The following is a 25106-nucleotide window of genomic DNA, read 5'->3' on the forward strand; positions in this document are numbered from 1 at the left end:
AGAAGAAAATTCAATTTCACCCCGTGAAAACTGAACACATTTTAACTTCCATGATTTGTGAAATCTGGATCTACCTTCAGTCTTCTTATTTAGGCTAGACCAAAATTAAATCTGTGTTTAATTCTGGAGTCTTGTGGAATGCTTCGTTTCTGAGAAGAAACAAATGAGAAATTCAGCTGTTTCTTTGAAGTAACCTTTGTAAAATAGACAGAGGGAAAAAAAAGGAGAGATCTTATACATCCACACATAGATACATACACACTCACACAACCAATAATTCCAAGTTTTCACAAAATTAAATCACTAATGAACACAGATACTTGCCCCCACAACAAATCATTTATGAAGAAATATACCTCTACATCTATGAATTACCAAAACTGCTGTATATTGGCTCAAAATTTTATATTTCCTTTCAGAAGTGAATATTTACTACCTTCTTAAAAAAGTAGAAGGTCTAAGAGACCAAATGCTACAATGGGCGTAAGACTCTGAAGATGATGTTACTTCTCAGCTTTCTAATTACCAGCTGTCACACAGTTCTGATCTACTCCAAGGATATGCTCAAAGCTGACAGATTGCCATTTAGGAGCCATAGGAGGCAAAGTTCCCAGAATTTCTAAATACAATCAATCTGAAATTACAACCAATCATTCAGATTTTGAAAAAAATTTTTTTTTCCTCCTTCATATAATCTTTTCTAACTACATGCTTTCTGAGAAAGTTTCATCTTTAGCTTTTCACTTGTGATCACAATATAAAACAGATTTGCCTCTAGAGATAATTCCTGAAATATGGCATTAAGTAATGCTGAACAACACACCCTGTTTGCATGTGGTATAAACACAGCAGAAGGGAGGAAAGTGTTTACTTTCCCAGTTACCTTATAATGAGTCATGGGTACTTTAAGACAAGTATTTGCATTGATTTTGGAGATGTAGACAAAATGTGTGGTTTCTGAAAACAGAATTATTTTGTTTATTACCCTAGTGTCACATATGCAGAGCACTGTTTCAGATAATGAAGAAGAAAACATGGTTTTCATCTTTCATCTCTTCTGTTTTTCAAAAATTAGACCATTTCACATACAGTAGAATATTGACATTAAGGTAAGAAAATGTTTAAATTTTGGGTGTAGACCAAAATGATTCCATTTTAAAATTCTAATTTTTCAGTCTTATGGACAAGCTGCTTCTTAAGCTAGTTTCCTTTCCCATCACACACTGTGGCTCAGCCTAAAATTCCTGGATATCCTTCACAGAGAGACATCCATCAAAATGCCCTGATGTTCTGAGCACATAAAGCTGGACACCAGCTTCCCTGGTGGTAGCACCTGTTATGTATCCTATAAACCAGAATTTGTGTTATATCCCTGGCCAGCTTCATATTGGCTTAATGTCAAACATCCTCCTAACTTTCAGATTCAACTACATAAATAATTGTTTTGGACCATGTCTCAGCCATGGGTTTTACTTTAATGTTACACTGGCAATGTATTCTTTATGTATAAAAGTAGCTTTCTTCATGAGTTTTCAACTTACTTTCAGTCTCAAAACCCATATCTTTACTCTTGTACTATGGCGACAGGTCATTACTACCTCTCAATGTCCATTATCATTTCTGCATAGTGGAAACCCTTCAGCTCACTTTCTTAGCAACCTGTACTTAGCTAATGGAAACTCAAGCTGAAAAAAATCGTACATTACAAAATACAACCTGCACATTATTTTTTGGTTGGCAGTGCCATGATGATATTGCACTAAGCTCTGCTCTTTGGGCAGGATTATACAGCTACAGCTGTTCTGTATTTATACCCAGACAGGTTCCGGTCTACTCAGGAAGGTCTTCTTCTCACCAGGTTGCCTGCTCCACATTCTTCTGCTGTTGGCATCTATCACACATATCACACCCAGATCTTCTTGAAGGGCAGAGATAGCGTAAAGACTATAATGAAAGAGCAAATTCTCTGTTCTGTGGGAAATTCTGAAACTTTCTCTTTGATTCTCGGTCAAGACAAGAAGTCAAACTTCCAGGAGTTTTTAAGAAACAAAACAAGACAAAATCATTTTTTCAACCAACAGGAACATCTGCTTTGCATCTCTAACTATGGCAATTAAGTGATGCTCTCACTGTAATGTACTATACACTTGCAAGATACAGTTAGAAATGAAGCACTTTGATTCATCCAGGCAAAAAGAATGTATTTATTTGAAAGGTTAGGTAAGTTATCACAAGCTTAATAAGTTCTGCTGATTCTACAGTTTCTGAAGAAAATACCTCAGTGGAAAAACAATCAACAAAATTACAATGGTTGTATTGATTAAGAGTTGGTAAGCAATTAAAAAATTATCCCAGCATAATCCTCTGACTCTGTTCTTGGCAAGGACTACATTCGCTTACCTGCACAAAGGGAAACCTTGGCTCAAATTAGTGAGAGGTTTTATCAATGGCTTTCAAGGGACAATACTTGCCCTGTAGATTTTCTTCTGAAAATCTTGGCATATAAATAGCACGACCACTGAGCCTGGAATTTGTCAACACCTCAATGTTATTTCTCTGGATTTAAAAAAAAATATTCATACATTTCAAACAGCTTGCACTGTACCATCTTGTTAGCACACAGGCTTCAGCTTGGAGCTCTACTGTCTAGGTGGCATCAAAAGTACTTAGAGATGGTACAGGAGGGATCTGTAGCTGATAGAGTGGGTCCAGAGGAGGCCACCAAGATGATCAGAAAGCTGGAGCACCTCTCCTATGAAGAAAGGTTGAGGGAGTTGGGCTTGTTCAGCTTGGAGAAGAGAAGGCTCTGGGAGACCTCACTGCAGCCTTCCAGTACTTGAAGGGAGCTTATAAACAGACAGGGGACTGACTTTTCACATAGACTGACAGTGACAGGACAAGGGGAAATGGCTTTAAACTAAAAGAGGGGAAAATTCGGTTAGACGTTAGGAAGAAATTTTTTATTCAGAGGGTGGCAAGGTGCTAGAACAGGCTGCAAAGAGAGGTTGAGGGTGCCCTGTCCTCGGAGGCACTCAAGGCCAGGTTGGATGGGGCCCTGAGCAGCCTGAGCTGGTGGCGGGCAGCCCTGCCCATGGCAAGAGGTTCGAACTGGCTGATGTTTAATGTTCCCTCCAACCTAAGCCATTCTATGATTCTATGGAACAGAATTCTAGCAGTGCAGACATATCACATCTCTGAGAGGAGGTGGGACAGAGAAAATAAGGGGATTTTCATTGATGGTCATTTCTGTATCCATCGAGCCTTTTATTAGCGTGTCTAATTAGTAAAAAATCATCTCAAAAAGCAACAGTAAACCAGCCTTCATACCAGCACTTTGAAATTTATGGAGCAGAATATTTTTTCTTTATTGATGACGTTCCACTTTTATAATTTTTAAAATTATATACAATTTTTTCCTGCATTTTTCGCAAAAAAGAGAATAGAAATAAAAGATTAATTGTATCTTTTCTTCCTTCCCCCCTTCCTGCCTGCCTTGCTGCCTATATTCATTCACTCTTTTTTTTTTCTTGTTTATCTCTCTTCAATATTCAGTGAGATAAATTAGCTTTGCTGCCAGTTTTTTTCCATTGTTTCCACAGTTCACAATCCCTCAAAAATTTGTTACTATCCTTTCTTCCATGGTCAAGGTTGCTTAAGAAGAAAACAATATGTCAAGCTAAAAGTTGATGTGTAGAAGTTTTATAGCTGATTACAACAGCTGCAAGCAGAAAAAAAGTCATTTCAGTATTTTCATATGGAGTCTATCAAACATGCTGTAACAAGCAATTGTATCATTTCAGTAATGATCTGTTCACATTGACCATAACTTGGCAGAACCAAACAGGTCTGAAGTTCTAGGGAAAGTTCTGTTCCCTGACAGGTGACTGCTTTTAAAGGACATTCTCTTTGAACTCGGAAAGCAGTTTGGTATGTCAGACATCAAATCAGGAGCTGCTTCTCTATCTGTGTTAATGACACTGCATTGACATCTTTGTTTTTCCAAGTCTAAGATTTTTTTAAAAAAAAATTAATGGACCCTGTCTTCCCTTGAATTAATTACCAGCGAGTATCTTTAAAATAAAGTGCTACATCACTGTAGGGAAGAGGTATGTAAAGGCACAAATGAAATAAGATATCCAAGGCCTACTAAAAGCTGTATACATCATTGCATGAATATTTTTGAAAGCATTTTCCTTGACCCTTGGGACATAGGTTGTACAACAACTTTGTTGCCCCAGGACACTTAACAGTCAATTGTCTTAGATTTGTGACAGTGAGCAACACAGATCACAACTTTTTCTCCGAGTGTACTGGAAATAATACTATTCTCATAGTATGTTAAGCTTGCTCTTTTGGTCCCATCTGGTATCGGCACCAAAAAATACGGAAATGAGCGCAATTTATGCAAATCTGAAGATTCCTTCTCTGACCAGTTTTTCAATGTAAGACAGTGTGAGTGGCAGCTTAAGTTAGATACTATTTTTTGGTTTAGCAGATGCTAAACCAAAAAAAAAGTTTAAGTGCAATCCAAAACAAGATTCAGCATTAATCACTTCAGTCTAGAACAGTAACTGCCTGAAGTGTTAAATGTTTGTCTTCACATTCAGCAGCAGAACATCTCCTTTTTTGTTTTGTAGTAATGATACATAATCTTCAAATATTTCATTTATCCATGTAGATAGAAAACCATATGAGGAACATTTATTTTCTTTTCTATTTGAAGCGTGCTGAATGTGGCAGTGAGACAATGAACAATTTTCCTCATACACGAGTGTGCACATGCAATGGAAAATTATTTCTCATTTAGACAAACATCCCATCCTTTATGTTGTCACCACCATAGGTAAAATCTGCCTCTACATGGCAGTAATCATACTTTCTTTCAATCTCTAGGCTGTCTCTCTCATGGAAATTAGTTACATATTTTGCCTCTCTTTCTGTGTCTTTTCACTTGGTTATGAGTAAACCATGACCTGCATTAAACAAAACAAACAAAAAAAACCTGATATAATATAATCTTCTACAATAATAAACAATGAATTACTGAGCTGTAGCTGAGAGAACACCTTGTGACCACCTCAGTTTTTAGAGGGTAATGTCAAATCTAGGCAATAGCTTTCACATTTGAACAAAGACATTTTCAATGTGTAGAAGATATTTAGCACTAAGAAAAGTGAAGGACATTCGACACACAAGGATTTTACTGGGCTTAAATAAATAAATAACAGCAGAATACAACCACTGTTCTTCCTTGTGGTAGAATTCTAATACATCAACATCTGAGAACTCAGTTAAATCCCAAGGATCAGAGACATTTGAGTAAGAATTCTAGTTATTTTTAACATCTTTTCAACCTACATTAAAAGATAGAAAAATTTAACTACAGGGCTTGTCTAGTGGCAACTGCACAGCATCTAAATCTTAGCTAAATTTGCAGTGGAAAGAGAGGTGAGACTGAAACAGCCATCCACTCTAATCCACTGCTTCTACAGAGCAGAAATCTGAGATTATGGAGAAGACACTTGGTTTAAAGATTCAGTAACTCAGCGGTAATGCTCTTTTGCTGTTCTTTCTAAAGCACTGACATAAACACTGAACAAAAATACTATTTCTCACGTAGAAGACTTTGGAATAGAAAGAATCAAGGAATAGAAAAGGTGAGTCCCTAATACTTTCTCTAGATGATGGGGAGATGACCCCACTATAAGGTCAAATGACCTTGTACTATACATTTGCAACACCAAATTTTTGGAAGCTGTTAAGGAAGAGAGTTGAGGCCAGCTGCTGAGGGAAAGGCTGATTGTCAGGCTGCCTGCATACATCTGCCCCATGTCACCTTCCTCCAGGAGCTGTGAGACAGCACAGCCCATCCCTGTTGCCCTGCCCCTTGCCCAGCACAAGGGCTGGAAATAGGAGACTACACAACAGTGAAGGCAAAACATTCATCCAGGATTACACAGAAAGTAAGGTATTTTACAAGGCTTAAATACAGCTTTCCAAAGTCAGCATGCGTGTCCCTGGGAGAATAATTGTTTTTGTCAGTTGGTCATTCCAGTCTGAGAACTGCTGACTGAAAAATGGGAATTTAATCATCTGGAAGCAGGTCCAGTGAGCAAAACCATAATATTATTCTATTTCTTATATCTTTTCTCATCAATTGTATCTATTTAAAAAAAAAAAAGAAAGGAAGAAATCTTGGGCAGCTTTCCATCGCTGTTCAATGAACAGCACCTGATTTTACAATAAATTCTCCAAAACTCCATTCTGCTGCATCTGGACTAATTTGACTGTTAATGTTCCATGGAAAGAAATCTTTAGAACGCAGTCATATAAATTTCAAAGCCTAGTATATCCACAAGACAGAAAAAATGTTAGGATCTCATTCTTTCCTCCATTATAGGGAAGATACTCTTACTACTCAAAATATAATCATAAAAAAATCAACAATTAGAATGCTCTTTTCTTACATGTTAAGAACATTGATTTTTCATTACAATGCAGAGCACTGTACATAATGTGTAGAGCAATAATCCTATTGTAATACAGATATACGCATGCAGCACAATAGTAGAATATGATAAAAAATACGTGTGATTTGGAGCGCAAATAATTCATTAGAGCTTAGTTCTCTCACAGTACATTTACTGCTAACTTGATAAATACCTCCAACAGTCAATTTTTACTCCAAGCATTCCTTTTTTGCATCTTTTTTGGTGTCAGAACTTTATTTATTAATGTGTATGCATGTTGCAGAGAAAGGTATCAAAAATAAAAACAGAAACAAAATGAAGATGGAGATAGAGTAGGAAGATAGAGTTATACAATCAGATTTGTGAGCATCATTCATTTCCTCAGGCAAATCAAGTATCCTGAGGTCAGCTTTTCACTTATTATGCATACACTGTCAGAAAGTGCTAGACTTGTCCAGAAGTAATTATCTTCACTGTTTTTGTTAACAAAGATAATTGCATGAGTGCAGTTAATTCCCAAGTACTAAACTCCAAAGCCAGAATTTCATGCTTCTGCTTCCCAGGGCAGCAGCATGGGAGTGCTGTAGACATCAGTGACTGTTCAGCACTGGTTTGGTAATGCTAGATGAATGTAGAAAGAACTACTACACTTATCTACCTGATACCAAAAGTATTTTACATACATGACTGAATTAATAGTAAAAGATGATGAAGTTATCCAGAGGATTAAATTTCCACTGTACTGCCAGCTACAAGATCAAATTTCATTTTTGGTATCTGTGTGCATAAAGGATTTTTGGTTGGTTGCTCCAGTAGGACCAAATCAGTCTGTGCTTCTGAGAAAATTTGCCATGCAATGAAGACACCCACACTGGACATGATTATGCATAAGGAATAAAGGTGCCAGAAGGATGTCTGGTGGCCAAGATGAAAAACTACAAGTTGAAGTTTAGGTTCAGTTTTGCCACAAATTTACCTTCAGCAGGCCAGTAATTTGTTTTGTTGTGCTTTAGCTTCTCCATCTTCACAGGAAAACAAATACATATACTGAATTCATAGGACTGCATCAAAGAAAATAAATAATTATCAAGAAAATGGGAACTATCAAAAGAAGGATGGTCTGCATCAAAAGAAGGATGGCCAGCAGGTCGAGGGAGGTGATCCTGCCTCTCTGCTCTGTGCTGGTGAGGCCTCACCTAGAGTACTGCATCCAGATGTGGAGTCCTCAGTACAGGAGAGACATGGACCTGTTGGAGCGCATCCAGAGGAGGGCCACAAAAATGGTCCAAGGGATGGAACACCTATCCTACAAGGACAGACTGAGAGAGTGGGGCTGTTTAGCCCGGAGAAGAGAAGGCTGCGAGGTGACCTGATAGTGGCCTTTCAGTGTCTAATGGGAGCTATAAGAAAGAGGGGGACAGACTCTTAAGCAGGGTCTGTTGTGATTGGACAGAAGAAGGAGAAATGGTTTCAAACTAATGGAGGGGAGATTTAGATTGGATATAAGGAAGAAGTTTTTCACAGTAAGAGTGGTGAGGCACTGGAACAAGTTGCCCAGAGATGTGAATGCCCCATCCCTGGAGACATCCAGGTCAGGCTGGACAGGGCTCTGAGCAACCTGATGTAGCTGTAAGTGTCCCTGTTCATTCTAGGGGAGTTGGATTAGACGACCTGTAGGGGTCCTTTCCAACTCAAATTATTCTGTGATTCTATGAGAAATCAGACAATATATTTAGTCTTCATTTGCTTTGTAGCAATTCAGTTAATCCATTTGCTAATCACTAGGTTTTAAAAGCTCTTAGAATACTTATTTTTAGTCTGCTAACAAATTGTTCAGGAAAATGAGTACAGCACTATTTTATGTATGTTCCCTTTACTAAAAATGGAATTAAACTATTTATTCCCATATAAAGAATGTGGCACAGTTTTTCATCAGACTTGTAACAAGTGAAGAATGTGAAGTTTTCTACTCTCTTGATGAAAATACACTCTGAAAATGAGTATTATATTATCCATACTCTTAAGTATACAAACATCTTGGAAAACCACACATAGAAAACATTACAGACAGGTGATTAAACACATGCAAAAGATACACTAACAATTTTCCTTAAGTCCCAGTATTTTTAAGCACTGCAATGCTTTACCATACACAGACACAATAAAATTGTTTTGATATGTAGGCAGTTCATGCTTAAGCTGCATTTTCACAGAACAGACAAATGTCACAAACACATTAGTTGAGGGGAATAGTGATTTTAGTACTGGTAGTGTTCTGCTGAAACATAAATAACACTCTTCACTGTAAAATAATATGACAAATCATGTTGTCAAACTATATACTTCAGAAGTAATCAATATTTGGGCAAATCTATGCTTTTGGAATAACTCAGTGTTATAACCTAAAGTCACTTAAGATAATCTTGTAGTTTAAAGAGAAAACCCAGAGCTTTCTTTATCTAGCACAACAATAAGCATCTCCTCTCTCCCCAGAAATGTGTAGTAGGTCCCGCTCAACTACAGTAATTATGGTGCCGAAGTCTGACCACTAATCAGGTCCTCTACATTTGAACTTATTTTCAGGATGTCCTTGTATGTCAGTAACTTGGTTTAGTTCAAACTACTAGGACTTCTTAAATATTCCAGAAATGTCTGTCTGAGTGAGTCTAGTTCAAACTGCAGTGGTAATCTGTGTCAGTCCAAGATCGTTGGACTCTTCTCTCTCTTGCGGACAGTAAGACGACATTTCCACGACTAGTCATACAGGTTTGTTTGTCCCATCTGCTTCCCTCATGTAAGCTGGGTCTTCCACGGTGTTTCGAACTCTACTGGTGCTCTGCCTGTCCATCCTCATCTTAAAGGGGAAGCAGAAGTCTTTGAAACATCTCTTGAAGTTTTCATCCAAAAAGGCGTAAAGGATAGGATTGAGGCTGCTGTTGGTGTATCCCAAAGCAATACAGAAATAATAGCTGGATACAGCAGCAGTACTGTGGGACACATCCCCTAATGCTTCAACCAGCACAAAAATGTGAATAGGAGTCCAACAGATAATAAAAACTGCCACTACCACAAGAACCAACCTGGTGATGCGGCGCAGGTTTCGATCTTTTTCTCGAGACCCTGAGAGAAGTCGTACGCTTTTAAGGCGCAGGATCATCAGAGTATAGCAAACAATTATAATGAGTACTGGAATAACAAATGCAAAGACAAAGACACAGATTTTCATGAAGATGTCCCACCATACATAATCTCTGTCTGGGAACTGCAAGGAGCATTCAGTGCTAGCAGTATCTAGGAAAGAAAGAAGCAAGAAGAAGAAAGAAGAAAATTGCTTTATTATTAGATATTCTAAACAATATAATTATCATGGTATAAACTAGATAAAGTGATTATCTTGTATTGTGATACTAATAAATGGAGTTATCATTAAATCACTTGATGAAAAGCTTTACATTACCACTGAAATTGGTTTTACACAGCTTTCTCTGGAAATTACTAAGAGATTTTTTTTTTTAAATGCATAACATTGTATAAATCTAATTTCCCACAGGAGGAGCTAAAAACACAGGCGCAAAAATAAAAATTCATAAAATAGGCTGAACAATTTTTTCCATTTGAGTCTCACTGAGATTTAAAGCCAGAAAGAGTACCAGGTTTAATGGAGTGGAAAACTCATAATTATTATCAAACTATACAAGTTTTTGTGCGTGTAAGGAGGCAGATTTCTCATATCATGAATGGTGGCAATAGAATGAGCTTTCGATTGTAGAAGATTTTGCCAATGTACGATAACTGTGTCATAATCTTTTCCCATGTGTCTCCTTCAGAGTAAATGGAATACAAGTAACTTCTTGCATTCAGAAAAGTTATTTCCTGGCAACAGATTCTTTTCATTCAAATAGAAGCAAACAAAATAAGTGTGTGTGCAGAATGAAATGGAAGCTGCTTTTTTTGCAGATCACATCACTGAAAATTCAGACTGCGCTGCGACCATGGAATTTGATCCACTGCAGCCATCCCACTCCCTTACTCCTTGCCCATGCCAGGATTCAAAGTCATAGGCTGTCGCATTATTTTACGTCCCAGAAATACTCTGTCTGACAGGAGGCTGCTAAGGCGTGAAATATTTGAGGTTTCATTTGCTGACCTTGTGGCCACCTTCCAGCACTTAAACCACATACTAAAACAAGAAATAAGATAAATAGCAAAGCAAGACAAGGGGTAAATTTATAACTACTATCAGCAGTTAAACTCCACCAAAGACAAGTCAAAGTAACACAGGGATTTTTCACTCTGAATTGTATTTTATCCTCTCAAAAACTGCATTATTCTTCAGTTTGGCTTTGTTTTTTTGTGCATTTTTTTTGTGTTTTTTTTTTTCCCTATGGAATTCATCATTCCTCAGGAAATTGGTATGTATTGGGTATATTGAATCAGACCTAAGGGCAGAAAGCTTGAATACACTGTTGCGTATCACTTTTTCATATGTCTCCAGAAGAACTAGTCAGAAAAAGAACTAGTCCATCAAACTATATTTGCTTGCTAACAAAATGCTTCACAAATCAAGCTGATATTGTAGCTGATAGCGTTGTGTAAAATGGCTGTGTGTGTGTGTGCTTGTGTGTGAAGTTATCATTATCATATCATATAGAAATTTCAATGGTTAGATATCAGAAAGGTGTCACTGGATGATGTTAAATTCTAAAACATACCAATAAAAAGTTGAAAATGAAGCTAAATATTTTGAAATTTTATTTTAGAGAGTATAACTAATGGATGATTCTGAAAGCTGAAAAGTGAAAAGACATCTTCCAGGCCCAATGCAGAATGATAAACTGACAGCACAAGTATGACTTCATAGGCCTGCAACTTTCAATCAACTTTTCTAAGCACTCTGTGATTCTATTTTGATACAGTAAGATGCTCTACGTAATTTTATTCTAGAAACTTTAACAATTATCTTCCAGATTATTTACATATTGATTACTGTTATTTGTAGTAGACCACGGCCTAGCAGCAGCAATCAAAGCAGGATGCAGGTACAACATCTTGGCCAGTAAGCTGCAGCCAGATGTGCAGCTGAGATAAATGTGAGCTGTGATTGATCAGGGATGACTGCTCTAGGCCACATCCATTCACTCACTGAAACTCTCTCCCTCTTCAGGTCTACTGAGATAATTTCAGGTATTTATCAAAATTATTAGGTTAGAAAAAGCTCCTGCTGATTAAAATGCTTATTCCAATCAAATCTTCCTGAGAAAGCCACAGGAATCCATGTATTTTGCTGCCGCTTTTGAGAGGGTAGTTGTTGCTGAACATCTGGAGTCATGCTGAAAGCATGGAACTTTTAGCTGCAGGTGGAAGAGCAAGTTCAGTGCAGCCACCATTCCCCAGCAAAGGCCTCAGAATTCAGGCAACACTTCCAGCAATAGAAAAGGAAAGGTCAGAAATGACTTAGAAATGTTAATGAATCAACATTATTCCATACTGATGAAAGCCATCTGGAAAAAAAATACAGTGTTTTACATTCTGCAAATTTGAACAGATAATTTTAATATTACTTTTCATTAAAAAAATTATTTCCTTTTAATTTTACACTGAAAGATATTTTAAATGCACTTAGTTATTGAGATAAAAATGTGTAATTAATAATATAATATGAACAAATATTTTAATATTAAAAATAAGTACTAATATACTAAATAAGTTCTAATAAGTACTAATATAACAATGTTAAATTGAAGGTATTCAAAAATAAAATATAGGCGTAAGTATACTCTCAGAAGGTTAAAAAAAACATTAGTGTACTAGACTTAATTTTTATTCTGGAAGCTTTTTTAATGAGAATATTCTCAAAAGGAATGCTTTATCTCCTTCGCAGAAAAAAAATCCAAAATCATCTTATTGCCCACAAAATACTAGTTGAACCCTGAATATCTTCTTAGAAATCTCTTAGAATTGTGTAATCACAGTAATCATATAACCTTCTTTCTTCTGCTTTACATGTAAATTTGATGTACGTAAATTTTAAGGTGCCATTTGGAGACGCCTCAGTTCTAATCTAAGGCTGGAAGTCTTCTAGAACGAAAATGTTTTAAAAAAAAAAGCCAAATAACAAACAGGTGACATCCCTAAGTTATTAAATTAATCAGATAATGAAGTTACATTCATTGATTAAATATTACAAATATTAATAAACTTCACTAACTACACAGAAGTTCATTAACAGTAATTGGAGTGTCTTAATTCTAAATTATATTTTACATTAGTTACTCAATAGCGGTGAATAAACAATGACATTTCTTTTGGCCACAAAATTGTCATGTAGATAGAATGCTTTAACTTAAAAAATGGAACTGGATTTGAATCAAAGCGATATTGTGATACTTGAATGTGATACATAAAAAAGACAGAAATTGTATTTATCTTAGAAAAAGACAAAAATACATGCGTACTTTATACATGTTTTCCCAGCATATTCTAGTGAAAGTCAGAGCAATTTTCAAAAATAACTTAAAATGTAGATTATAGCTTCAGGATGGCTGAGGCTGGCAGGGCCCTCTGGGTCCATCAGGCCCAACCCCTACTGCAGCAGGGACCCCAGAGCAGGGGCCCATGCCCATGTCCAGGCGGCTGCTGAGGGTCTCCAAGGAGCAGACACTGCACACAGCCGCTGGGCAGCCTGTGCCAGTGCTCCGTCACCTGCACAGCACAGAAGTGCTCCTTGTGTTCTGAGGGAACCTCCTGTGCCCATTTTGTGCCCATTGCCTCTTAGCCTGGGCAGCATGGAAAGGAGCCTGACTTCATTCTCTCTGTACCCTCCCTGCAGGTCCATGACCGTTAAATACAGTCATGCTTGCTACACTTTATATAATTTTGTAAATGACAATGGTATTTCAAAAGCCCAAATTATTGAATACAAATGTAATAGTTTTTTTTGACGTCATAGCAATTTACTTTATAAATAAAATCTTATCCTAAATTCATTAATGTTGTCTTTCACAATGATATGGATGGCATATGGAATCCTTCTTGTTTTTCATGGTTTACATCAGTGACCAACAAATATCCCTGTCAGAGACATACGATATCATAATAATCTTCAGGAACTTTGAAATAATAAAATCCAGTATTTTTTTAAGTGCTTTTTCCCTGAAAAAGTGCAGAACTAAATACAGTACAGTGTCACAAAGATTTAAGATTTATAGTGTCTAGTCCCACCCCGAAGCCAGCTATTCCAACATATCTATATATTTAAAGACAAATACTGCACTTCAGATGGCATTTTGGTGTAAACACATATTCAAATGTTTGATAAGCTACCACTTAAAATTCATCTCAATCCTTGTACAGGAAATCTATTTCTGTTAGATATCTTAGTAATATCTCACCTTCAGGCATCTGTACTCCTCTCTACTCAACTGAGTTGTCAAATTGGAGCCTTTGTTTTCTTTTCTTCTTTTTTTTTTTTAAAAAAAAAAAAAAGCAAATGCTTCTTCAGCAATAAAGGCTCCATTAAGACCAGAGAGGGAAAATTTATACAGATATAAGGAAAATTCATCTGGAAGGATATCCCAGGGAGAAATCCTACACTGTGAGAGTAAAAGGGACTAACTGAGCATGGGCTTGGAATTTTAAATATAATCATTTTCTGTTTGATGTTGAGTTGTTTAAATCTGAACCCAACAGAGGCCCTTTAGCATACAAACAGCAACTATTGTCACCTATGTAAAATAAAGTTTCTGACCTGAGCTCCAGCTTTCAGGAGGATCTTAGTATTTTCCCCTTTACCCTGTATCAGCACAATTTATGAACACACCAGACCAGATAACTGGTAGTAAATGCTCAAGAGGCACTGTAGATCAGACAAGCAGGGATGAATAGTAGGGGCTGACAAGCATTTACCAATGATTTCCAACCTCATTTGGTCCAGCTGTATTTCTAATAGCTATTTCAGGGGGAAAAAATATCCACCTGCCACAAGGTGTGAAAAAGGCATTATAATAACTGTTTCTGCCTCAGAGCAGCCCCTTGATCTAAATGTGATGCTTAAAATAAATGAAAAGAACATTCTGCTAGTTAAGCATGCTTCAAACAAAACACTTGGCCACTGTTTCATAATCTTCAGAATTTCATAAGTAGTCAGACAATCATTCTTCCTACATGGAGATGCTCTGAAATGATTTTTTTCCTGAGCTGCGCATGGCTTAATAGAGGCTGTAAGAACTTGACTGAGAAGAAGAATTACAGCACAGCAAATCGGGACACTTGAACTCCCAAATGTCTGAAAGATGTTTCCAGAGACACTCTCCTCTCACCTACCCACTGCAAGACCAACAGAAAAAAAAATAATTTGTATATCCTCAATCAAATAAAATAGCCCTTGAGCAGCTGTGACTGAACATCATTGGTTTGTTTGCATTGATCGATGCCAAACAGTTAAACACACTGCATTTATTTTCTCTTCCAGATAAAACCGTGCCATATGTAAAGTTTACCAATTCTCCTGGGAGGACTGAAAACTTTCTACTAGAAAAGGCAGCTAAATCAGCAACTTATTGATCATTCATCAAAAGATAAGTTACATCCCAGACAACACTACTACCGAATAAATATGTATGCCTTGTATTTCATAGAGCCATCCATAAAAGGATGTCCTCAACACCAGGGTGTACATTAGAGGCTTTGAGCCTTTTGAAGACACAGTGTTGCACCTGCACTGCTGCTATACCTGTGGGTATGAAGTATATATATCCCCTTTCCTTCTCAAGGATTTCAGAATAAGATTAACTCCCAAGCAGGACAGATTTAATAACGAGTCACTGGATAAAGGGGCTAAATCTGCAGTCCTTCACAGATTATAAATTTCAAGTAGAATCTACAGGTGCTCCATGGACAGATTCATTGACTTGATGTTCTTGTGGTTGCTTCCCTGCCATGCTCTGTATTCCTGGTTCCTCTGTTGATGCTTATTCTCAGCCTTTCCAAGTCCCTATACATGTCCTCATTCCTTTTTAAATAAGAATTTCAACATGCTTATTTTCTTAGCATTTAGCTTACTTTTTTTTCTCTCCAGCTACTGTCTTTCTTCTTTTTTTTCACCAAATCTTCAAGTTCTGTGAAATGGCTGCTGAGAAAAAGCTCCCAAGATTTAATATTAATGCTAACGAGAAGCAATCTAGTTTCTGCTCTTGAAACTTCATCCAAACTATTCTTACAATGCCTACAAAAAGAATTCTCAGCCTACATTTCAAGTTTCATCTGGTCTTTGAACTCTCAGCCATGTTCAAATTCCTGACAACTTCCCCCCGCTGTCTGTTGTTATTTTCTTATGGTCTCAATCTAGCATAAATAATGTTTCAAAGTGCATTTTGTTCTTTAAGTTGGCAAGGGCATCTGTGCTTAAATTATTTATATGTCATATTTCAAAATGTCAGAAATTTAGGCATACTTTTTGAAACAAGGAATGTGGATGATCTTCTATGTGTAAAGTATGCACAAATTAATGAAGTCGAAATCAATGAGGTTTTGTCAACACTCCAAGCTACATTTTATGTCATTCAAATAAAAAAAGTCTCAGTTTTGAATGCTCACACTCACCTTCTCTGACCTTGGTACCTCCAAGAACTATGGCAGATATGCCAACAGATGAGGACAACAGCCAGATACAGATGTTGATTATCTTCGCCTTAAGGGGAGTACGGAAGTCCAGAGCCTTCACAGGGTGACATACAGCAATGTATCGATCAACACTCATCATGGTCAGTGTGAATATGCTGGTAAACATGTTATAATAGTCAATCGAAATAACTATTTTACACAGCACATCCCCAAATGGCCAAGAGTTCATCAGGTACTCTGTGCTTTGGAAAGGCATAGTCGTGGTAACTAGCGCATCTGCCATAGCCAGGTTGAAAATGTAGATGTTGGTCGCTGTCTTCATCTTTGTGTATCTGAAAGGCAAAAAAGTAAGGCTTATATGACTGAGTACATTCAAATACGTAACAATTTTTCAGTCAGTCTGCCATTGCTATTTTTTTGCTATTATTTCTAATTTGTGACAGAAGTGCGCACACTCAGGACCCCTGAAGTAACAGTAAACACCCTTCAGTCTCTCAGCACCTGCTTTATCAGTTACAGCTATCCACTACAGGTAAACCAGATAATGAATAAAATTAACCTAATTATTCAAATGCTGATTTGCATGCTCTCTTCTCAAATACCTCTACAAGCAAATATCATTATTACATTTGCAAGTGACAAAGTTGTTTTGTGTTTCCTTTTCTTATTGTTAACTGTCAGTGTTTACAAATTTTCCGGGTTTGTTTTGTAGAAGCAATAGATATTTCATTCTCCTATAGTTACATTTGCTGGGCCAGACTGCCATCTTCTACAAGTTCTAGCAATTTCTCCTCTCTGCTCCTACATTTCCAATTTCTCCTCCTTTCTTATCTCTAGCTTTTTCCCTGTCCCCACTTCCATGACTTCTAGTATAAAAGATGATGACTATGTAAGCAGGATATCTCAATGGAAAAAAAACATCATAGTAATGTTTTCTCTGCATCCTTTAATTTCACCAAAACAAAGCACTTGTTTTTTCCATGTGGTGAGAACCTTAATCTACACAGAGAAATATGATCTCAGACAGGACCCTGCTCTGTTCTGCATGATGACAGTCTAACTCTGCGGGCACAGGCTCTGTACCAGGGTGGAGAGGACCGCTGCCAGCTCTGCTATGGACACACGGCATGAAGGACAGCCTCTCTCATTTCCATTATTAACACAGGAATATAATTAACTCTCCTCTCTGAAATGCTTTCCCCCTACACCATGTAGTTATTTTTGCTCATTGCTGTCAATTTATTATGAGATTCAATGACAGATTTTCCTTCTTAAAACTGTTTCACCCACATATTTTGAATGTGTGTCCAAACTAAAAGGTATACATTCAACGCACACAGAAACACATCCAGCTAGATTTTTCTACGCATCATTAATGAACTTACAAAGGAAACACTAGATTTAATCAGTTCAGCTAATGAACATGTTGGTTAATGCGTCTATTTGCCTCTAAAACTGTGACATGTAAAATCAAAATTAATTTGAAAAAATACAGAGCTTCAAAGTACAAAATGTGCCCAGATAGTAAGTTAAATATTAATTAAAATATGGGCCAATATGTAATTTAATGACCAACATGAAGTGTGAAAAATAGCATTCATTCTTCTACATCACTCTAATTAGAATTCATTGTGAAAATAAAGAAAAATTGCTGGTTCAAAGCAGAGAAACAAGAACTGAATAGGAAAAGAAGGTAAAAATCCTTCCCACTGAGATGCCAACAGTCTATAGCAACTGCCTGATGTGACTGCAAAGATTCTTAGTACTTGTTTCCTGGGAAAATGCTCTACAGCCATGATGAGTGCTCCACCCCATGCTCTAGTATCCCTCTGCACTTGTTTGAGATTCTCCAAGATCAAAGGTAGAATGAAGATGGGGAAGAACCTACCAGCCAGAGCTGGGCTTCTCTACAACCTCCAGACCAACCTCCACAACATGTCCTCCAGCAGAGGAGGCCATTTGTCTTGTAGGCCATATTACAGCCCATAAGACACCGTGGAAACACAAATATGAGAAGACAAGGTGAGAAGAAACAAATACAAGACATATTATCAGACTAGGAATTTTCCCCCTGGAGGAAAAAAAAAAAAAGCACTTCTGAATGTAGCTCAGTTGTAAGACTGTAGAAAAGCTCACCAAACACTCAGATAGCAAATCTGTGCTAAAATGGACTGATTTCCTGTCAATGTCCGTGAAGGAGTAGTAGAACAGTGATTTCACTTCTGAAGACATCACTGAAAACAGAAATTTGGAATTGTTGCCTGGTTCACGGTTAAAAGAAGAAAAGATTATGAAAATATGAAAAGCACACCTTAAGGTACCACAAAAAGTAAGTCAATTAAGTGGAGAAAATTCTTACTATGTTTAACATAAAGAGATCAAAACATGTTGTTGATCAAAAAGAACACTGAGAAGTAACTTGATTGGATGTCTGGAGTTCTTCACAAGGAGAAAGTAGCAAGGAATGAAGAGCTCTTTCAGACTGGAAAGAAAAGTGTAACCAGAACAAATACATAAGAGTCACAGCCAAAGAAACTAGGCTTATAAACAATGACAGATTTATCTCAACAACTAAAATGATTACTATCGGGAAGAAATTAAACAAAAAAAGGAGTAATTTTTCCATCTTTTATGTCTTCAAATAAATGTCTGCAGTTTTTCAAGTAGCTGTGCTTCAGTTGAAGACAAGTTACTAGGCTCAGTACAGGAATATTTAAATGAAATGCAATAGCCTGTGGTAAGCAGAGGTGAAATTACTGTTAGGTCTTCTGAATCACTACTTCTGTGGATCTTTAAAAATTCCCCCAAGCATTTGGATAGGAAAAGTTTGCTTTCACAAAACAGAAGAAATTCTTTGATCTTTACCCTTTAAAGAAAATCAGAAAATGTTAATGAAAAATGTCTAAGAGGACTTTATTAGCCTTGAAAAATCAAATATCAGAAAGCCTCTATATCTAACATTTCCTGTTCCTTGCAACCTTAATTCATTTTTGTATGTGTGTGTGACACGGTTTAATTATGTGTCAATGTATATTTTATTTTCCCAGTACTCTTTACCCCTCAACCTCACCCTTGCACTGGGAAAGATCCTCTGTAAAATAGAATTAATTTTTTAGGTAACTACAACATTCAAAATTTTGAATCTGCAACATGAATGATGTTCTCTGTATACATATGTAAAGTGAGCAATTTTAATTTTTTAGACTATGCATTATGTGTACATATAAGTAAAACAATATTCCTCACTGCACTGATCCAGCAATAAGGATGTCTTGCTGTGTACAGGTAGTAAGAAATTCAGAGTCATCCAAGCATCAGCATTTATACAACCTCCAATATAAGCAAATCAAATCTATATGCACATACACACATATAAAACAGTGTGCCATTTGACTTACAAAATTCTGTGAAAGGCTTTGCTTCATTTCCTTGGCTCATGCACATAATAGTGCTGGCTTTGATAGCCTTACCTCCTGTGTGCCCAGTGCTTCCCCACAGCTCACCACCCTGGCAGGCCCATGACCAGTTGGCTTTGATCAATTCCCTCCCAGTTCAGAGACCACAGGCAGGTACTGCTTGCACCATTTGCTCTCAGTCAGAACATGGCACTTGATTGAAAGACTTTGAACCCTTCCCCATCAGACTTTGAACAAGGAGGAGGGAGACTAATAAATACTGCTCCAATTAATACTTTATTACATTTAGGCGATCAATTCTTCCAGGCACAGCCAAGCAATGATGGGTACCTAACTCAGGTTCACCAGTTAACCTCAGTAATGCTAAGTACAAGCACATTTTACTGATGTCACCTTAAATCTCTTTTATGTCACCATAACAGCGTAAGGAGCTTGAAGCATTGGCCTTCACTTCAATAAGATATTGGCCTTTAAAGCTGTTAGGCAATATGGATTAAATCATACATTAATTTAGGAGTTCATAAATTCAGTAAATCATTTGAGAGTCTGGACTCAATCATCCAAACTCCTTTTGAATTTTTGGAATGAAACATCCAAAAAATATTAAATGCTTAGATGCCTCTGAAGATATGTGTTTGCTGGCTTAATCAAAAGTCCAGCTAAAGTAATGGAGTGAGAACTGTCTGTCAGACTTTGAAGTGGACCCTGATAGAGTCTAATTCAAGATGAGACATTTGACTGCTTTTCTACAACACTTTTCTATTGCACTGAAATACAGAAGGCAGTACTCTGTGTGGTTTGAGCATTCCCCCTACACCCAAATCTGCACTTGAAGAAGGTGAAAATAGTGATGGAGTAAGGGAGTCATATTTACAAAAATAAAATTATTGATTCAAATAGTTGAATGTTCTTTAAGGGGAAAATACTGTGACTCAAATTAGTCTAGCAGAGCAAATGAGAGTAATACAACATAAGAATGGAAGGTCTCACAGCTAAATCAGGTGCTAGCATCTTATTTCAAGAAGCAGACAATCCTTCAGTGACTTAAGCTAATAGGTAGATTTTGAGATTGCTGGTTAAGCTATCAGGAGAACTCAAGCCTCTATACGCTTTAAATAATCAGTAAATATATAAAAACCCTGCAGAAAAATAGTTGAGATGAGAAAGAAAATTCTGCTTTACATGTAATTTTTGGATGGATATATGATAATGTTTTTTAAGAAGCAACATTAAAATGATATCTACATAAATATCATAAGAAAATTTCTCTAAACTATCACAGCTAAGCCTAAGTACATTTTCCAAAAGTGAAAACTTCTCTGATGCTGACTTTAGATCGACCTTGAGAAAATTTCCCCCATCTCTCACTTGAGCCATCATTGCTGAACTTTTCCTCTTGGAGCAGAATTTACTTTGCACATCTTTTTAAGACACTAAATAGGAAAAAAATTGCACCTCCAATCCAAGCTTATCAGTAAAATTGTGGTTATGGAAGGAGGAAGCATACTAGAAAGAAGTTGGTGTGCTTTCAGAAAAAAAATAAAAATGCATAAGTAAATCTACTAGAAGAGCCCCTTAAAGGCATTATCTCAAGTAGAAGAGAGGAATGTACATGCTAACGTATAGCATAACACTAATAAAGTTAAAACGAGCTGAAAAGGAGACTCTGGTAGAAGATTTGTCATAAAGCTGTAATAGGCTGAAATGTTCCCTGTGGTAGGAAATGAGGGGTGGAGAAGGGGGGCAAGTCTAACAAGTATACTACAACAACATGCTGCAATACCAGAATTAAAGTACAAAAGCATGAAATACAAGGTATAAAACCATATTTTTGGCAGATACCTGAGTCAGTGAATGTAAATGAAAGGCTAAGCATGTCTAAAAGCAAATTGCAAAACCACCTATCACCAGGAAGCAGGCTCTGTTCCACTAGGTTCCTTTGGGTGATGTGTATGGAGATCAAGCGGCTGAAAAGCTTATTCTTGAAAGCTCTAAATCTCAAGGCTGTATTCAGGGCACGCTCAATATCATATTGCATCAGAACAAGAGGGAAAAAAAAAACCAAAAAAACAGGAGGAGGATATATTCCAAACATATTAATTCAAAAGGATGACTCAGCCATCTTTTGGATCTTCAAGCTCAATGTAAGAGATTTATGATAATATGAACCTAAGACTGAGATCATTTGAAGAACACAAAAATCAATATGCTGTAGTTTCCATGCTCGCATGTTATTATTACTTTTTGAATGACAGACAGAAGTTAGCAGTGGAGAGGGCGTCAGAAAAACACTTTAAGTAAAGGCAAATGTTGTTATCGCACATATTCAAATGTTGCCTGTCTTTAATATCAAAATCAATAGAAGCCTACGAAAGGTTGTAGATACTGCCTTCAAAATCGCATCCTAAAGCGGAATTGTGTTTATTTATAAACACCTGCAGGTGCCTATTTTTAGGCAGCTTAAAGAAGCAGATGATCTTGGCTTTCAAGCTCCCCTCAGGGAGCATCATCTACCTGAAGGTCAGAAGATACAATTAAAATCCTTAAAAGTTACTGCTACCATTATTCCTCTGAACTAGCCACAGGCTGAGCCAGAATAAGATCATCCCGATCTAGATGTGGAAGATTTCCTTCTCGAGCCCAAGAGCCAGCTTCTGAATTAGGGAAGGGAAAAGTAAAGTTTACATATATCCTGGTAAAAATGAAGAAAAGTTCTCAGTACTTAACAAGAATGAATATTTTTTTCTCTTTCTGGGCTTTTAATAGTTTTGTGTGAGTTCAAGAGCATCTTTTTAGAGGAGTATCTTTTTTAGACAAATATGATTAGTGTTAGAAATACCAATACTCTGAAATTTGTTCTTCCAGAGTTTCCATCTCTGGTAGTGACCACTTTTCCCATTGCTTTTAACATCTTGAAGGGATATGTTACTCAGTAAGGACTTCATGAGCCCCCAAAGCATAGAAAAAGGCTTCTTATATGTTTATGAGAGAGGGAAGTTATTGGAACAGGCTGTCCAGGGAAGTGGTTGAGTCACCATCCCTTGAGGTGTTCAAGAATGATACAGATGTGGCACTGAGTACTGGGCATGGTGGTGATGGATTGATGGTTGGACTTGGTGATCTTTGTGGCCTTTTCCAATCTTAATGATTCTATGGTTCTGTAATTCTATGAAGTGAGTTTTCTTGCTGTAGGACAGAGATCGGCTGGCAAAGAGAACAAATCGCATTGCTCAGGAGGACAAGGATAGCAGGGATAGCAGATTTTTCAGTGTCTTTCTTTCCTGCTACATAGGTAGCTATGTATGCAGACATTGACTGGAAGCAGTCAGATGCTGTTGAACATTTTCTCCTAAGTAGGTGTTTCTGCAGGTAAGAAATAAAGAATTCAGAAGCCTCTCACATAGGGATGCTGGGAATGAATACTGCGCAGACCAGCTGAGCACATACTTTTCCATAGGAGATAAGGCAAGTGAAATACAGGAAGCATTAAGACAGTCAACTGAAAAGCACGGCTGAGAGCTCCCATGTTGAAAATATTTTTTTCCAATGCACCTTAACAAACCAATAATTCTGAAAGCCATATCTAAGATTAAGATGCAGTGCTGTCTGTCAGCCAGTAGCATGGTAAAAAAATTCTGTGTGCGAACAGTAAATTAATGTACCGAATAGCTTAACTGAACTAATTCTAACATGCAGGTTCTCATTGCCATTTCTCAACGAGAGCTTTCTTAATTGCCCTATATTAAAACTCTGTGGATAGCCTACTGACAATGCAGTGGGAAATGGATTTATCTATGTAGTTAATCAGCAAATATAAAATCCTCTGTCTTCCAGGTGCAGGGTAGCTAGGTTTGGGAACCCTAGGTGTTTGCTCACGATGTGCTACAGAGTGGCACTAGCTTCTGTAGCAAAGAGCAGCCAGCCAGAGTGCTGTTTGTTGCATTGGTGGTTTGGCAGATGGAGAAAACAGAAAGGTTCTCCACACGCTCTTGCCATGTATTAATGGAAACTCATGCACTGAAGAAAAATATGTTAGGCTCTAATATTCACGTAGAGGAAAGAAAAAGAAAAGAGCTTTCATTATAAACAATGTCTTGAAAATTGAAAATAGCAAACTTCCTAGAATTAATTTTCACTTCTCTAGGGATTAGAAGCTGAGTCTAATGAGATCTGAACCCTCTAGCTTCAGGATAATTAAATATTTCAAAGATGATACACAGACTAGCATGCAAACTTCCCAATGGGATCATAAAAATGCTGTGCACCTTTATATATTCCTTATTTATATCTATTTTATAGTTTGCAGAATGCCAGCACTGGTCAGACACTCCTTTTGTATGTCCTCTCTCCATCTGTACACACTCCTTCTCCAAAGTTAATTCAGTTTGCGCACTCATGCCAACCAGTAGACAAGATGACATTCATACTTGCGTTTCCTAATGCCTCTCAGATGCCACAAAGGAGAATAGCAATGATCAAAGTACAAAGTCTGCCTTCAAGAGTAGAGCACAGGGTCGGCATTTTGAGACTTATCTGGTTCTTAAGATGGGAGGACCAAAAGATAAACGTGAGGTAATCTTCCTAGAAGTAGATTTTATCAAAGTTTTCCTGGTTGCTATTCCTTTGGACAGCAGTACATAACTGAAATTAAATTTACCCTTGGCAACTCACCTGTGTCAGAGAACTTCAGATAGGGACTAACTAATCACAGTTTGAAGAGACAGTGAGAGTAAATAGCCAGTAAAGATTATCCCTCCTTACCCTTAGCACATCCCAGATCAAAGTCACTAGGTTAAGGATTTCCTTAACAACACCCTTCCAGCAAATTCCAAATCTTCTCTTGGGAAAACCAAAATGAAGGGTCCCCACTCTTCCCTCTCTCTGCCTCCTCACCAAGGGCTAAGACAGCCTGTCCCTACATGCCGGCCAGGGACATGGTCGTGCCCTGCATTCTCTTTGCTGAGGACTGACAATCTGTCTCAAGCTTGTTGTCTCACCAGCAGCCAAACTGGAAAGTGTTCGTATGTGTTTTCATTTTCTGTCAGCTAAAAAGGACTCCCCATAATTTTTCTTGCTCTAGTCATTAATTCCAGTTACGCCTTTCTCTGAAATAAATGACTACCTGGCTGGTAGCCCAGTGGAAGCGTCTGAAAAGATAACAAATTTCTTTCCACAGGCCAAACAGATTACACACTATAAGCTATAGCCTCCCTCTAATATTCTCTCTAATAAATATTCCTTCCAACCCCTTCCTGTGTTCTCTCTCGTTTCTCAGTATCAGTTCTTCTTATCATGGCATCTTTTTGGGAACTCATGTTGAGTTTCTTATCTGCTTATAAATCCCAGGTCTCACTTATTGTCTGGTAGGGTATTAAATATATTAAAAACATTCAGATTTTGTTTAAATTAGTGATACTTTTCAAACTACCAATATTTTCATTTATAAACCTGTTCTCTTTCTGCTACCCTGGTCTTTGTGGCATCTGTAAAAGCTGGCAATAGTGATTAGTAATCAAAGACTTTATGAAAATGGTGCCGTGTTAGGCCAGATCCTGCAGAATCCACCAAAAGAACCTCCACTCTGCAAGGTGAGGCCAGA

General features: G+C 37.3%; 1 protein-coding gene across 1 annotated transcript in view; it reads right to left on the reverse strand.

Moving 5' to 3' along the window:
• Positions 8072–25106, reverse strand: part of OPRK1 (opioid receptor kappa 1) — a 97087-nt gene continuing 80052 nt past the window's right edge. The window contains exons 7-8 of the mRNA XM_021387816.1: positions 16071–16423; positions 8072–9761 (exon numbers count right to left, since the gene is read on the reverse strand). Coding sequence (XP_021243491.1) covers positions 9229–9761; positions 16071–16423 — 886 coding nt within the window. The 3' untranslated portion in view covers positions 8072–9228. The remainder of the gene's footprint in view (positions 9762–16070; positions 16424–25106) is intronic.

The sequence above is a fragment of the Numida meleagris genome, chromosome 2 (assembly GCF_002078875.1).
Source record: "Numida meleagris isolate 19003 breed g44 Domestic line chromosome 2, NumMel1.0, whole genome shotgun sequence".
In the NCBI taxonomy this organism is placed as follows: Eukaryota; Metazoa; Chordata; class Aves; order Galliformes; family Numididae; genus Numida; species Numida meleagris.